Source organism: Pipistrellus kuhlii, unplaced genomic scaffold, assembly GCF_014108245.1.
Source record: "Pipistrellus kuhlii isolate mPipKuh1 unplaced genomic scaffold, mPipKuh1.p scaffold_m20_p_2, whole genome shotgun sequence".
Lineage (NCBI taxonomy): Eukaryota > Metazoa > Chordata > Mammalia > Chiroptera > Vespertilionidae > Pipistrellus > Pipistrellus kuhlii.
Genome location: NW_023425515.1, coordinates 169,967,954 through 169,983,398, shown reverse-complemented (window position 1 = coordinate 169,983,398; position 15,445 = coordinate 169,967,954). Strand labels below are relative to the sequence as shown.

The 15,445-nt window shown below is 42.9% G+C and overlaps 1 protein-coding gene across 7 annotated transcripts in view; it reads right to left on the bottom strand.

Moving 5' to 3' along the window:
• The window catches only part of LOC118723852 (nuclear autoantigenic sperm protein), a 29,307-nt gene extending 20,093 nt beyond the window's left edge, over window positions 1–9,214 (bottom strand). For 2 of the 7 annotated variants that reach the window (XM_036446583.2, XM_036446582.2), the window contains exons 1-2: window positions 9,009–9,212; window positions 2,557–2,607 (exon numbers count right to left, since the gene is read on the bottom strand). In XM_036446583.2, the coding sequence (XP_036302476.1) occupies window positions 2,557–2,607; window positions 9,009–9,067 (110 nt within the window). In that variant the 5' untranslated portion in view covers window positions 9,068–9,212. Of the gene's footprint in view, window positions 1–269; window positions 294–2,556; window positions 2,608–9,008 lie in introns of those variants that run through there. The other 5 variants (XR_004989395.2, XM_036446585.2, XM_045584782.1 and 2 more) reach the window with 5 other exon arrangements.
• Between the last annotated feature and the right edge of the window lie 6,231 nt (window positions 9,215–15,445).

The window sequence follows — 15,445 nt, the reverse complement described above, 5'->3', positions numbered from 1 at the left end:
GGGTCCTGGGTTCGATTCCGGTCAAGGGCATGTACCTTGGTTGCGGGCATATCCACAGTAGGGGGTGTGCACGAGGCAGCTGATTGATGACACTCTCTCATTGATGTTTCTAACTCTGTATCTCTCTCCCTTCCTCTCTGTACAAAATCAATAAAATATATTTAAAAAAAAAAAAAGAAAAAGAATTAATAGGAAGCTTTCCCAACACACAAACCTGAATTCTATCTGAAAGTAAACAAAATTTCCAGGGATGCAACTTAGGCATCTACCTTTTGGATAAGCTTTCTAGTTATTATAATACCTCTGCTTAAGAATCATGGTCACATAAAGATGGGGAAGTTTTAATGAAGTAGAAGTGGGCTCAATAGAAAATTTAAAACATTTAGCCAAAACAGGTTTGGCTCAACGGATAGAGCGTCAGCTTGGGGACTGAAAGGTCCTGGGTTTGATTCCGGTCAAGGGCATGTACCTTGGTTGCAGCATATCCCCAGTAGGGGGTGTGCAAGAGGCAGCTGATCGACGACTCTCATCGATGTTTCTAACTCTCTATCTCTCCCTTCCTCTCTGTACAAAATCAATAAAATATATTAAAAAAGCATAGGATAACATTTGTTAGTCATGATGTATAAGGAATAAGAAGCATAACTAAACTTTCAATTCTGGTATTTTATTCAAGTGGGGGGGAAAATCACTGTCTGGACATACAAAATCATACTCCGATTTACAAATACAGTAGGCCCTCGGGTTACATCGAGATCGATTCTTAAGATGAGACGTAACTTAATTTTCACTGTAAGTCAGAACCCACCTACATCACTCACATGGAGCACATACAAAGCAGTAATGAAGTGACAGTAAAAAAAATAAAAAATAAATAAATAAATAAAAGATATCAATTCCTGACCTTTACTTAAATAAGGTAAATAAATAAAAAAATATATAAAGCACCTATGTACATATGTCAAAATGACAGATTTTTTTTTATATATAAATGGGAGATGGTAACGTAGTAACCATGAAACGATGACGTACAAGTACCTTAATATGTAGTTTTATTTGTTACCTATTAAACATAATAAAACTGAGTCCTCCCCATGGCTGCCACATCAAAGCCTGGCCCAGGAAGGGAAGCCCCCACCCCTTTTAAAATATATTTTATTGATTTTTTTTTTTTTTTTTTAACAAAGTGGAAGGCAGAGTGATAGAAAGCCAGAAACATGGATGAGAAAGAAACATCTATCAGCTGCCTCCTATACCCCTCCCCCCCTAGGGGATGTGCCTGCAACCAAGGCACATGCCCTCAACCAGAATCGACCCTGGGATCCTTCAGTCCACAGGCCGACACTCTATCCACTGAGCCAAACCGGTCAGGGCGGGGAAGCCCTTTTAAATTCCTAGAATATTTAGATGTCAAGAATATTCCCTGTGTACCTACTCAGTATTATATGGTTCATTAGTATATATTGTGGCTGGCCTTGTTAACTAGAAGAATCAGAAATCTCTTGTTAACTAGAAGAATTAGAAGATGCACATATGGCCTTTGCTGGTTTGATTCCGTGTATAGAATGTCAGCATGCAGACTGGAAGATCTCGGGTTCAATTCCTGTCAAGGATACATGCCCCATCCAAACAGGTTTGGCTCAGTGAATAGAGCATCGGCCTTCGGACTGAAGGGTCCCAGGTTCGATTCCAGTCAAGGGCATGTACCTTGGTTGCAGGCACCACCCCAGGTTGGGTGTGTGTGTGTGTGTGTGTGTGTGTGTGTGCAGGAGGCAGCTGATAGATGTTTCTAACTCTCTATCTCTCCCCCTTCCTCTCTGTAAAAATATCAAAAAAATATATTAAAAAAAAGATACATGCCCCAGTTGTGGGCTCAACCCCTGTAGGGGGCATGCAGGAGGTAACTGATTAATGATTCTCTCCCATCTTTGACAATTCTCTCTCTCCTCTTCCTTCCTCTCCTGTGATGTTGGAGTATCTTGGTGTCTTTAGGACACTGGTTCCATTGTAGGTATAATTACATAAAACTAAGAATCCAGGAAAAAACAGCTAGAGAAGAAATTAAAACAAAATAGGATTTTAACCGAAACCAGTTTGGCTCAGTGGACAGAGCATCGGCCTGCGGACTGAAGGGTCCCAGGCTTGATTCCGGTCAAGGGCACGTACCTTGGTTGCGGACACATCCCCAGTAGGGGGTGTGCAAGAGGCAGCTGATCAATGATTCTTTCTCATCGATGTTTCTAACTCTCTATCCCTCTCTTCCTCTCTGTAAAAAAATCAATAAAATATATATATTTTTAAAATAGGATTTTACATGAGAATATCCACTCTAGATCCAGAAACAAATAGCAACAGCAGCAACTGAGCAGAACCTAGAGCATAAAAACCCAAGTACAACTCACTGACATCAGTGTGAACAAAGTTGAGATCAACTATGTAAAACATCATTCATACCATTATGAAAGCTTTCAAACCAGTAAAGTATGTGTAAGTTGAGAAAACCCACAATAAATCTAATTAGATATAAATCTAACTGTACCAGGTAAATAATCTTACCTCTCTACTTTATCTGCAGAAGTAGAAGGAGCTGGAGCATCATCTTCAATTCTGTAATGAAAAAATAAGGGGAAGGGTGTTAAGATTAAATATGGTTTGGCTCAGTGAATAGAGCATCAGCCTGCAGACTGAGGGGTCCCAGGTTCGATTCTGGTCAAGGGCACATGCCTGGGTTTCAGGCTCATACCCCAGTAGAAGGCATGCAGGAGGCAAACAATCAATGATTCTCTATCATCAACAATATTTCTATTTCTCCCTCCTTCTCTCTTCTTCTCTGAACACAATCCTATCAGCCCTGACCAGTTTGGCTCAGTGGACAGTGTCGGCCTGCAAACTGAATGGCCCTGGGGTTTGATTCCAGTGAAGGGCATATACCTTGGTTGTAGGCACATCCCCAGTGGGGAGGCATACAAGAGGCAGCCGATCGATGTTTCTAACTCTCTATCCCTCTCCCTTCCTCTCTGTAAAAAAACAAAAAACAAACATTTTTTTTAAAAAGAAAAGAAAAAATCTTATCTAATAAAGAGGGGATATGCTAATTGACTGCCCCACCCTCAATGACCCATGCACCAGGTTACTAGTAGTTTGATTCTTGGTCAGAGCTCATGCCTGAGCTTTGGGCTAGATCCCCCCCACAGCAGGGGGACGTACAGGAGACAGCCTAATTATGTTTTTCTCCTTCTTTCTCTAAAATAAATAAAAACATCATTTTAAAAGAAAAATCAACCAATGAATGCATAAATAGGTGGGCCAACAAATTGAAGTTTCTCTCTTTAAAGCCCAGCATGATACAAAAATCTTTTTTATTTTAATATATGCTTATTGATTATATACATATATATATATTTCTAAAGATTTCTTTTGTGTTGCTGAAGCAACATTTAAAAAAATATATTTTATTGATTTTTTACAGATAGGAAGAGAGAGGGATAGAGAGATAGAAACATCGATGAGAGAGAATGATCGATCAGCTGCCTCCTGCACACCCCCTACTGGGGATGTGCCCGCAACCAAGGTACATGCCCTTGACCGGAATCCAACCCAGGACCCTTCAGTCTGCAGGCAGATGCTCTACCACTAAGCCAAACCAGTTTTGGCTATTTTTTTAGTTCAGAGAGGGAGAGAGAGAGAGAGAGAGAGAGAGAGAGAGAGAGAGATAGAAACATCAACCATGAAAGAATTATTGATCTGCTGCCTCCTGCACACCCCACACTGGGTATTCAAGCTTGCAATCTGGGCATGTGCCCCAACTGGAAATTGAATGGTGACCTCCTGGTTCATATGTTGATGCTCAAGCACTGAGCCACCTCGGCCTATCAAATAACAAATTTAATTCTACTCATTCAAATCTCTTAAACATTTATTTGCCAGGTATGACGCATAATTTAAACAAGACAGTCACATAGTAGCTTCGAGTTTACAGTCAGATGAAAGAGAATGCAGCATTTCTGTTATAATGTGATATATGCATTCTTGGCAAACCTCACATTCTAAAAAACTGCTCACTAAAGATAATTTTTTTAAAAAAATAAAGAAGCAGTCTCCCAGAACATTCATTTGTTAAATATTCTAATATTATTTAAATCTTTTTTTTTTTTTTTGCAAGAGAGGGGAAAGGGGGAGAGGGAGAAGAGAAATATTTATGTTGCCTCCAGTACACACCCAGACACAGGACACCCACAATTCAGGCATGTATGTCCCTGACCATGAATCAAATCCACAACTTTTTAATGTAATGAACTATATAATCCAACTAACTGGGCCACCCAGCCAGACTTTCTGATTCAGCAGGTCTACCCTGAGGCCCAGGATTTGGAAATTCTAATAACTTCCCAGATGATGCTATACTGCTTGGTTTTAGACCCACACTCTTAAGAATCACTGAATCAGAACAAAAATTATAAACTAAAGGCCCGGTGCAAGGGTAGGGTCCTAGGCCTGGCTGGGGCCTTCCTTCATTCTATGCCACCCCCTGGTGGTCAACACACATCATAGTGAGCAGTTGAACTCTGGAAGGGACATTTTGCATATTAGCCTTTTATTATGAAAGAGAGAGAGAGCGCAAGAAAGAGAGGGAAGAAGGAAGGGAAGGAGAGAGAGAGATGTCCTATCCAGGTCAGAGACAGGTTATCCACTGTTACATTTTATGTTTATCATAATAGTTCTACGTTTAAAACTATGAAGATATCACATAGAAATCTGATTTCTGATTCTCTTGAAAAATCATGTTAAATATAAATCAAAAAAAGTATGAGAGAAAATTATGGTTGAAATACCTTTTTTAAAAAATATATTTTTATTAATTTTTTTATAGAGGAAGGGACAGGGATAGAGTCAGAAACATGGACCAGCTGCCCCCTGCACACCTCCCACTGGGGATGTGCCCGCAACCAAGGTATGTGCCCTTGACTGGAATCGAATCTGGGACCTCTCAGTCCACAGGCCAACGCTCTATCCACTGAGCTAAACCAGTCAGGGAGGTTAAAACAATCTGGAGAAAGCCTTTTTAAACTCAGAAACCATGAAAGATTAATTATATTCTACCTAGTTAATTTTACAAAAGATCAACTTAGCACAGCGTGGCTCAGTGGTTGAGCACCAACAGGCCACCAGTTCGATTCCTGGTCAGGGCACATGTTTCTGGCTTGATCCGAATAGGCAGCTGACTGATGTTTCTCTCTCTCTCTCTCAAAAAAAAGAGAGAAATTTTTTTAAATTAAAACTATTATTTTTAAAAAATATGCTTTATTTTTTTTTTTTTTTACAGAGAGGAAGGGAGTTAGAAACATCGATGAGAGAGAAACATTTATCAGCTGCCTCCCACACAATCCCTACTCGGTATGTGCCCCCAACCAAGCAACCAAGGTGCATGCCCTTGAATGGAATCTGGGACCCTTCAGTCCGCAGGCAGATGCTCTATCCACTGAGCCAAACTAGTTAGAGCTAAAAACTTTTTTAAAAAGGTCAACTTAGCATCTATACACAGAATCTTAGCAATCAATATGGAAAAAAAGTCCAAGATTAAAGAATACAAGGCATTCACAGAAAACATGCTCAAACATTTGAAAACATGTTCAGGCCCCTAAGAGAAACAAACAAAAGCCCAGACAATGTGGTTCAGAGGTTGACCATCAGCCTACGAACTGGGAGGTCATGGTTCAATTCTGGTTAGGGAACATGCCTGGATTGCAGGCTCCACCCCAAGCCCAGGTATGGCACATGTGCAACAGATGACTGTGTCTCTCACATGCTTATCTCTCTCTCCTCTCCCCCCTCCTTTCCTCTCTCTGAAAAATCAAAACATACCCTGTAGCTGAAACCGGTTTGGCTCAGTGGATAGAGCATCAGTCTGCGGACCGAAAGGTCCCAGGTTTGATTCTGGTCAAGGGCATGTACATTGGTTGTGGGCACATCCCCCAGTGGGAGGGTGTGCAGAAGGCAACTGGTCGATGTTTCTCTCTCATCCATCGACATTTCTAGCTCTGTCCCTCTCCTTCCTCTATGTGGAAAATCAATAAAATATATTTTAAAAAATACCCTGTGGCAGGTAGCAATATTCATATTTTACAGAGAAAGCACTTAACCAATTGACTTTGTAACCTACATTACCCTCCCTCATCACAATTCATACTGTATTTCAATTTTCTATTGACTTAGAATACAGAATTTAATTCTAAGGAAAGAAACCATGTGTATTTTATCCTAGCTGCAGCCTAGCACCAAGCACAAAGTCTGGCACCTAAATCAGTGATTTGTTAAAATAAGGAATGGTTCTGGATGGTGTGGCTAAGTTGCATGAAGTTGATTCCTGGTAAAGCACATACCCAGGATGTAGGTTCCATGGATATTTCCTGCTCATTCTTCCCTTCTCCCCCACTCCTCACTAAAATCAATTTAAAAAATAAAGGAGCAATTGTGAATCCCTATTCTATGGTAGTACTATGATAGGATTTGGACAAGTGATTTTTGCCAATTAGCATGTAAATGCCAGAACTTTATTATTGAGTTAAACTAACTTTTTTTTTTTTTTTTGGGGGGGAGGGGTGTCTTCTTCTAAAGCAATGGATAAGCAGCTCAGGAATTATGACTGGGAAGCCAAAATTCAATGCCCCCACATAAGACTTCTTTTTCTAAACTTTCTTATTTCTTCTCATCACTACTGTACAAACTCTTATTTGCTTTATATTTTCTAACATTAAAGCCGTAAAAAACTAATTAAAAATATAACTATAATGAGGACTGATCTAGCATTTATACTATTACCATTAGCCATGTTGTTTAAATGGCAAGAGGAAGAAAAGCCAAATTGAAGCTCTTTACAGAAGACAAAACTGTGGCCCAACATCACTGCGTAGGCAATGAAGCTGGTATTCAAAAAATAAAATCAACCCGAATTGAGGTTTATTTCTCATTCCACCTTTCCTCTCTAGTGTTTTAGAAGTTATATTCTTATCCTTTCAATGGTTAGGCTGGAATTACAATGTGCATTCTTATTTAAGTCTAAACTAGGAAGGCATTTTCTTTACACTCCCCCTTCAGCGCCTTAGGGCTTGACCTCTAAATAGTCTCAACCAAGATTTAACTTCCGAATTCGGCCTTTTATTCTCTGATAGCTAATTAGTTTTCATGCAATTTCCTCTCAGATAAGCTTCTGATGTGGGTTTAAGGGACTCTTTTCCCCTCCCCATGTGGGAGTCTGTATTTGTTCTTCAATAAATCTCTATCTTTGCTATAAAACACACACACACACACACACACACACACAAAAAAAAAACTTGGGTTTAATGCACACTCTACCATTTATTAATTTCTGCATTCTGATCTTGACTTTTCTCACCTACAGGAGAACTACTTCATAGTATACTTATGTGGACCAAATATAAATATTCAAAAAATGTTAGGTAGAGAGATAAATAAACCTCTGGTAACTGTAAGTGTACTAACACAATCAAAGTGTTAGGCTACAGAAGAAATTCATAACAACCTCACAGCAACCTCTCCCAGCACAGTGCACAAAAAGCAAATATCATGTTTCCCCGAAAATAAGACATCCTCCGAAAATAAGACCTACTTACAGGTTTCCTTCTGAGTGAAACATAAGGCATCCCCACGAAAATAAGGCCCCCCCCTAGGCTAAACATGAGAGATTTGGTCCACTGATTCTGAAAGAAATGGAGTCACAAGAAATTCATCAGGAAATTCAGGAATTGGATTGTTATGATGATGTTCCAGAAGATGATGACATGATTGTCATTGAATAAATGAGTAAATTCTTGATACTGTAGGATTCACAGTTTGTCTGGTTTGTGTTGATAACTACCATACCATATACAGGTAATAAATTTCCTTTATTTTCATTTAACAATAAATGTGTACTGTATTCTTCTTCATGGAAAAACAAGACATCCCCTGAAAATAAGACCTAGCACATCTTGGGAGCAAAAATTAATATAAGACACTGTCTTATTTTCGGGGAAACAGGGTAAATAAAAAGTGCACAAAGAAAAAACAACAAAGCCCGAGATAAAGGAAAAGATTGCGCAGACGTACTAGACGGGAAAGAGTACTTTTTTTCTCTATGAGCATATTACTACTGCTCATTCACCCTACCAACCAAACGAGCAAAGCTCCAGGCAGCTCTAGGTGAAGATGCTTCACATCCCCAAGAAGCCCCAGAAACAGCGCCCCTCGCTGATCTGACACTCCCACAGTCCAGAGAACCACGATGCTCTCCACCACAGGCCCCAGAACCGGCTAGCTGAAGGTAGGAGGGCACGAGGTGAGCCAGGACACCGCGGGGGTCCAGCTTCGCCGTGCCTCACTGCGGAAATGCCAGGCTGCGGCCGCACAGCCCAAACAATGGGAGTTTTCCCGCCTCCTCGGGGCCCCGCCCCCCGCCCCGGCCGGCCAACGCGGGCGCGAGGCCCCGCCCCGAGGCTCCGCCCACCGGCCCCGCCGGTCCAGCCTCTCTGCAGGGCTTTTCTTTCTTTTTTTTTTTTTTGGCGCCAAATCTCTATTGGTTATTTTCTCAGGTTGTTTTTGAGGATCGTCCTGGAGGCGCGCGCCCGGAGTGCCGGGGGCAGCAGGCTGTAGCTCCAATTAGGCACGCGAGTGCGCTGGGCCCCGCCTTCCCGCCGACAGCCCCGGGCCCGGGGAGGGAGGAGAGGGGCTGGCGAAGCAGACAGACGCCGCCGCCGCCGCTGCCCCCGGCAAGATGGCGGCCGCGGAAAGCGGGGCAGGGGGCGCCAGCCAACCGGCGTAACTGCTAATGCGCGAGACTTTCTGCCAGAGGTGGACTTCTCCAGCGTCCAGGCCTCCTAAACAGAGATGGTTGTTCCCTGGGAGGCAAGCCCTCCAACCCACTGGTCTCCCCTCCCGGGGAGCCCCAGCCTGCCCGCCTCCCCCCCTCCGCGAACTGGCCAATGCCTCAAGCTTTCCGTGGTCCTGCTTACTTGTCGGCAGAAGCCAGCTCCGCAGAGATGGCAGCAGCGGCTGTGGACTCCGCGTCCATCGTTCCCCTGAGGTGGTGGTCCGGCGGACGAAACACAGCCTGTGAGGAAACAGCGGATTTGGGACGCCGAAGACTCACACGGGCACAGAAAATGGCAGATTGGAGACCCCGCGCGGCTGGGCCTTCTCATATATCAGCGCCCTTGGCCCCGCCCATCCACTTCCGGGTCCTCCCCCTCTGGTTTAAAGGACCAGAACCCAGCCCATCCTGGCCCAAGGACACCCCTATCCTCGCTTCTGGCTCTCGGTGTACCTTCCCTCCCCTGACCTGTTTTCGCCCCAAAAAGCTACTCCCAGCTTCTCTAGCAAGTTGCATAAGAACTGGAATCTTGGTACTACAACTCCTGAGCGGGCGGCAGCCAGCGGCTTCCACGGAAAGGCAAGCTGGTGCCGCTCTGCAGGTTTGGAGCGGAGAGCGGAGGGTCTATTTCCGGCCCGGATAATGCGGGAGGGAGGTTGTCTGAGACTTTATCCTCGCACTCGTAACGGATAGGGCACGCAGGAGCCGAGCACGGGCGCAGGAGCAACGGCTAAAACTGATCTCGGCGTGAGACGCGTGGCTGTGAGCAACAACTGTCCGAAGGAAATGCTCTTCTAGGATTGGCTGCCGCAGGAACTACCGCGCTCGATTCAAAGCTCTGTTCTGCAGTGGTGTTCGGATGGCCCCGCCCCTCGTGCCCGCCCCCTCCGGCTGAACCAATAGGCTGACGCCGTCAGCTTAGGCCCGCCCCAGAATCCAAACCCACCTCGCTTAGTGGTCCCAGCTCTTTCCCCTCCGCTCCTCGCTAGGATTTGTTTGCCTTACTACAAGCGAGGGAAATGTGTTTAGAATCTAAACTTTAGACACTTAAAGCGATTATCAGTCATAGATACGTAATCTTAACAACATTACTAGTCAGATCGGTGTTATCCACTCCATTTGGTAGAAATCGAAAATACGGTTCAGGAGGAAAGGTGGGACTTGCTCAGAAAGTTGCAAGCCAAGTCGGTCCTGGAGAGCAGTGCGCTTTATTTTCTGCAAACTGAGTGGAAAGATAACTGGCAAGCTGAAATGGCTGCACTTACCCACGCCTGGAGCATCATGCACCTACCTTAGCCTTGCCTAAGTGGTCAGAATGGGATATTATTTACGTCCAGGTTCAGGCACACTGGTAAAGATTACTGGTGGGGCCGAAACAGGTTTGGCTCAGTGGTAGAGCGCTGGCCTGCGGACTGAAAGGTCCCAGGTTCCATTCCAGTCAAGGGTGTGTACTTTGGTTGTGGGCACACCCCCAGTAGGGGGTGCGCAAGAGGCAGCTGGTCAATGTTTCTCATTGATGTTTCTAGCTCTCTATCCCTCTTCCTTTCTCTGTAAAAAATCAATAAAATATATATTTTTAAAATTCCTGGTGGGTATTCTTATTTCAGTCTGCCATGGCTCAGGCAGATTGAAATCTTTTGGGGTGTAAAGCTGGATTAAAAATGTCAGTTCTGCCGAGACCGGTTTGGCTCAAAGGATAAAGTGTCGGCTTGGAGACTGAAGGGTCCCGGGTTCGATTCCGGTCAAGAGCATGTACCTTGGTTGCGGGCATATCCCCAGTAGGGGGTGTGCAAGAGGCAGCTGATCGATGACTCTTTCTCATCGATGTTTCTAACTCTCTATCTCTCTCCCTTCCTCTCTGTACAAAATCAATAATATATATATATTTTTTAAAATGTCAGTTCCTGTGGCAAAGAGACATGGGCTCTTCTGTTATTACCTGGATGGACTGAGCCAAATCATGTAACCTTTTAAGATTAAATGTAGTCTATGCCAGTGTGAGTCAGTTGGTTGGAACATCCATCAGGTACAGCAGAAGGTGGTGGGATCCATCCTGGTCAGGGGACATACCTGGGCTGAGGAGGGTCCAATCCCTGGCCAGGGTGTGTGCAGGGGGTCCATCCTTTCTCTCTCTCTCTCTCTCTCTCTCTCAGCATGTGCAGGGGCCAGCCAGCTGATGGTCCTCCACTTTCTATCTCTCTCTCTCTCTCTCTCTCTCTCTCTCTCTCTCTCTCTCTCTCTCTCTCTCTCTCTTTTCTTTCTTTCTCTCCTCTCTCTTCCTCTCTCTAAAAGCCATTTTAAAATAAAAAAAATAGGCCGAAGCCGGTTTGGCTCAGTGGTAGAGCGTCGGTCTGCAGACTGAAAGGTCCCAGGTCTGATTCCGGTCAAAGGCATGTACCTTGGTTGCGGGCACATCCCCAGTAGGGGGTGTGCAAGAGGCAGCTGGTCAATGTTTCTCTCTCATCGACGTTTCTGGCTCTCTCCCTCTCTCCCTTCCTCTCTGTGAAAAATCAATAAAATATATTAAAAATAAATAAATAAATAAATAAATAAAAGGAAAAAAATAGCCCTTCAAATAATAATTGGGGGGAAAAAAAACACGCACAAAAAGAAAAATTTTACAAAATTAGCCTTGGCCGGTGTGGTTGGTTGGATTTGGGCTAATCTTCCTAAAAGATTACCAGTTTACCGGTTATATTCCAGATTAGGGCACATGCCCAGGTTGCAGGCTGGATCACAAGGTTGGAGTCATGTAGGAAGCAGCCCATGGATATTTTGGAAAGCAAAATATCCTTTCACATGAATACTCTTTGCCTCTCCCTTCCTCTCTCTCTAAAAATCAATAAAAAATATTTTTAAAAAGATAAAATGTGCCTGGCTGGCTGGTGTGGCTCAGTGGTTGAGTGTGGGCCTTTGAAGCAGGACATCAAGGTTCGATTCTCATCAGGGCACATGCCTGGCTACAAAAGTGGTCTTAGATTGCACTTGTGTATAAAGAATTTTGATGTAATGAACTGGAAAGTGGTGGTGCTAGCCTCTGGCTGGTGAGTACTCTCTTCATTCTGGAATGTGGTCTTATAAAGACAGGTCTCATTTTAAAATTCTGAGCCTGTGGTCTTTTATTCAAAAACAATAAAAATCCTTTTTTCAAAAATACTCTTAGTTTTCTCAAAGACTTTTCTTAATACTTGGATATTCCAAACACCTTCCTTTGAAGTCTAGCATTTTTCTCTTCCATTTTCTTAAGTTTAACTTTCAGATCCTCACTTTGCAATGGCTTTGGTGAAGTAACTTCCCCAACATCACATTTTATTTTTTTATTTTTTATTTTATTTTATTTTTTTTAACTAAAAGTTTATTTTGGATAAAATAATGAAGACAGATTACAATGGTACATTGTACAAAAAAAACTAGAAAATAATTTAGTGCTGGCATACAACAAACCCACAACCTGTATCTGCAAAGCAGGACTAACAGCCTTCTGCCCATAGCCACAAGTGGAGAGGTTTTCTTAGCAAGGAAGCACTATTTATATGCAAAGTTCCATCTTGCTGAAGAGAGTAAGACTTTTCTCCATCAAAAACAATAGTCACACCAACAAATCTTCCCAGTTCTGCAAATCTGATGCAATCAAAAGTCCATTAAAAGCAGAAACCAACCCTAGCCGGTTTTGCTCAGTGGATAGAATCTCAGCCTTCAGACTGAAGGGTCCCAGGTTCGATTCTGGTCAAGGGCACATGCCCAGGATGTGGGCTCCAAAACTTAGAAGGGGGCATGCAGGAGGCAGCTGATCAACAACATCACTTTTTTTTTTTTTTACAACAACATCACATTTTAATTGCTTCATAATTGCTTCTTTTTTTTAAGATCTGCAATTTCACTTTGTAGTGAATGTGCACTGTACAGTCCAATGATTAGACAAAGATGTCTATAGAGCAATGCTATTAATCAAGATGAGATATCTGAATCAAAAACCAATTTTAAGTAGTCAGTTTATTAGTGAATTTTTAAAAATCCTCATCTAAGGGTATTTTTTCATTTCTTTTTAGAAGGGAGGGAGGAAAGGAGACAAAGAAAAAACATCAATATGAGAGAGACACATCAGTCATATGCTGCACGTGCCCTGACCAGGACTGCAATTGAACTTGCAACTCAAGTGCATGCTCTTTCCCGAAATAGAAATCTAAGATCCTTCAGTTAGATGGGTGAACAATCTAATCACTGAGCAGCACCAGCCAGGGCGAATGAATAATTTCCTATAACTTTATTAAAATATATCTTAATTGATTTTTAGAGAAAGGGAGAGGGATAGAGATAGAAACATCATTGAAGAGAATCATTGATCAACTGCCTCCTGCATGCCCCATACTAGTTAGTGATCAAGCCTGCAACCCAGACATGTGCCCTGACCAGGAATCGAACTGGCGACCTCTTGGTTCCTGGGTTGACTCTCAACCACTGAGCCATACCAGTATGGCATCATGTTATAATTTTTGCTTCCTTATATGAGCTGAGTTTTCCTTCCCTTGTCAATTTATATGCTAGTCCTCAGAATGTGATTGTATTTGGAGTGGGCCCTATTCCAGTGTTCTTATCAGATGCATACACAGAGAAGACCATGTAAAGACAGGGAGAAGATGGCCATCTACAAGCGAAATAGAGAGAGGCCTAGAACATTTCCTTCCCTCATGTCCCTCAGAAGCAATCAAGTCAGCTAATAACTTATCTTCCACTTCTAGCTTCCAGAACTGTGTGAAAATAAATTTGTTGTTTAAGCCATTCTGTAGCACTGTTCTAGCAGCCCAACAAACTAACACACATCATAGTTTACCTCATAACCATGGACATGTGGATCATGAGAGTGTGAGGGAGCCATGGTGTCACACAGTAAGCTATCTGGGTAGGGTGAGGTCAGGAAAGATGTCCTAGAGAAGTGACAGCTAAACTGAACATTTAAGTAATAGGTATTAGCCCATAGAATGGGCCAAGGAGTACAATATTGTAGATAGAAAGGTCCAGAGACAAAAGACTAACTTCTAATGCATCTCCCTCCATTTCCTTATCCACCGCACCAGGGTTGTTTCTTTTTAAAATATATTTTATTGATTTTTTTACAGAGAGGAAGGGAGAGGGATAGAGAGCTAGAAACTGATGAGAGAGAAACATGGACCAGCTGCCTCCTACACACCCCTTACTGGGGATGTGCCCGCAACCAATACAGGTGCCCTTGACCGGAATCGAACCTGGGACCTTTCAGTCCGCAGACCAACACTCTAGCCACTGAGCCAAACTGGTTTCGGCCCAAACACATCTTAATCCACTCTCCTATGACCTCAGTCACCAGCCTCTGCCTAATTCCAGAATTACTTTGTGTCATTCTACCTTTGCTCACCTTCAGTTTCTTTCACACAAGCCTTCTTTAGGTTTTCCCACTTCTTCCAGTTTCAAGGCCTTTCCCTCAAGCTACCCAATTTGCACAGAACACTATTCCTACTCTCACCTCATTTAACTAATTAATCCCTATTCATCCTTCAGATCTCAGTTGATAGATAGGCTTCTCACTGTATTACTGTGCAGCACTTCTTCCAACTGTAATTAAACTAATTATGCAATTACTTTAGTCTTTTCTGAAGTAGACTACAGGGACCTATGTGTCTTGGTTATAGCTATATCCCCAGGGTCTAGCATTGTGCCTAAACCACATAAGTACCCAATAATTATTCAGTGAAGAGCAGAGTTGTAAAAATGAGTTTTGTAAAAAGAAAAAGAAAAAAGAAAAACAAACAAACTGAGTTTTGTGTGACGAGTTTATAGAGATTTTCTTTTCTTTTTAATATATATATTTTAATTGATTTCAGAAAGGAAGGGAGAGGGAGAGAAACACCAATGATGAGAATCATTGATCAGCTGCTTCCTGCACAGCCCCTACTGGGGATCAAGTGCACAAACCAGGCATGTGCCCTTGACTGGAATCGAACCTGGGACTCTTCAGTCCACAGGCCAATGCTCTATCTACTAAGCAAAACCAGCTAGAACTTTAAATATATTTTTATTTTAGAGAGGGGGGGAGAGGGATAGTCATAAAATCATTGATAAGAGAGAAACATCAATCATTTGCCTCCTGCATGCCCCAATTGCAGATCAAGTCTGCAACTAAGATACATGCCCTTGACTGGAATCGAACCTGGGACCCTTCAATCCACAGGCCAAGGCTATATGCACTGAGCCAAACTAGCTAGGGCTACAGGGATTTTCACAAAAGCCTCCAAAAAATTTCAGTGCCCTTTAATGGGACTATTAAGTACGTACAATAGGACATTAGGTGCATAGTGACAAGCTTTGGGGCTGACTCTGCCCCCTTTGATCGCCTATGCATACAGATTGTTCTGTGTGACAGAAAAAGCCCAAACACCTTTCCATGATTTTGCAAGCTGTTAAGTAGGCTCTTCATATTCCTAAGCCTCGGCACTGGCCAAGTAGGGAATGAGGTGGGAACTCAAGATCAGGCTCAGCAATGCACAGAACTCTCCCTGCCTTGTTACCAATACTGAGGTGACCAATTTTATGGATTCTCAGTAA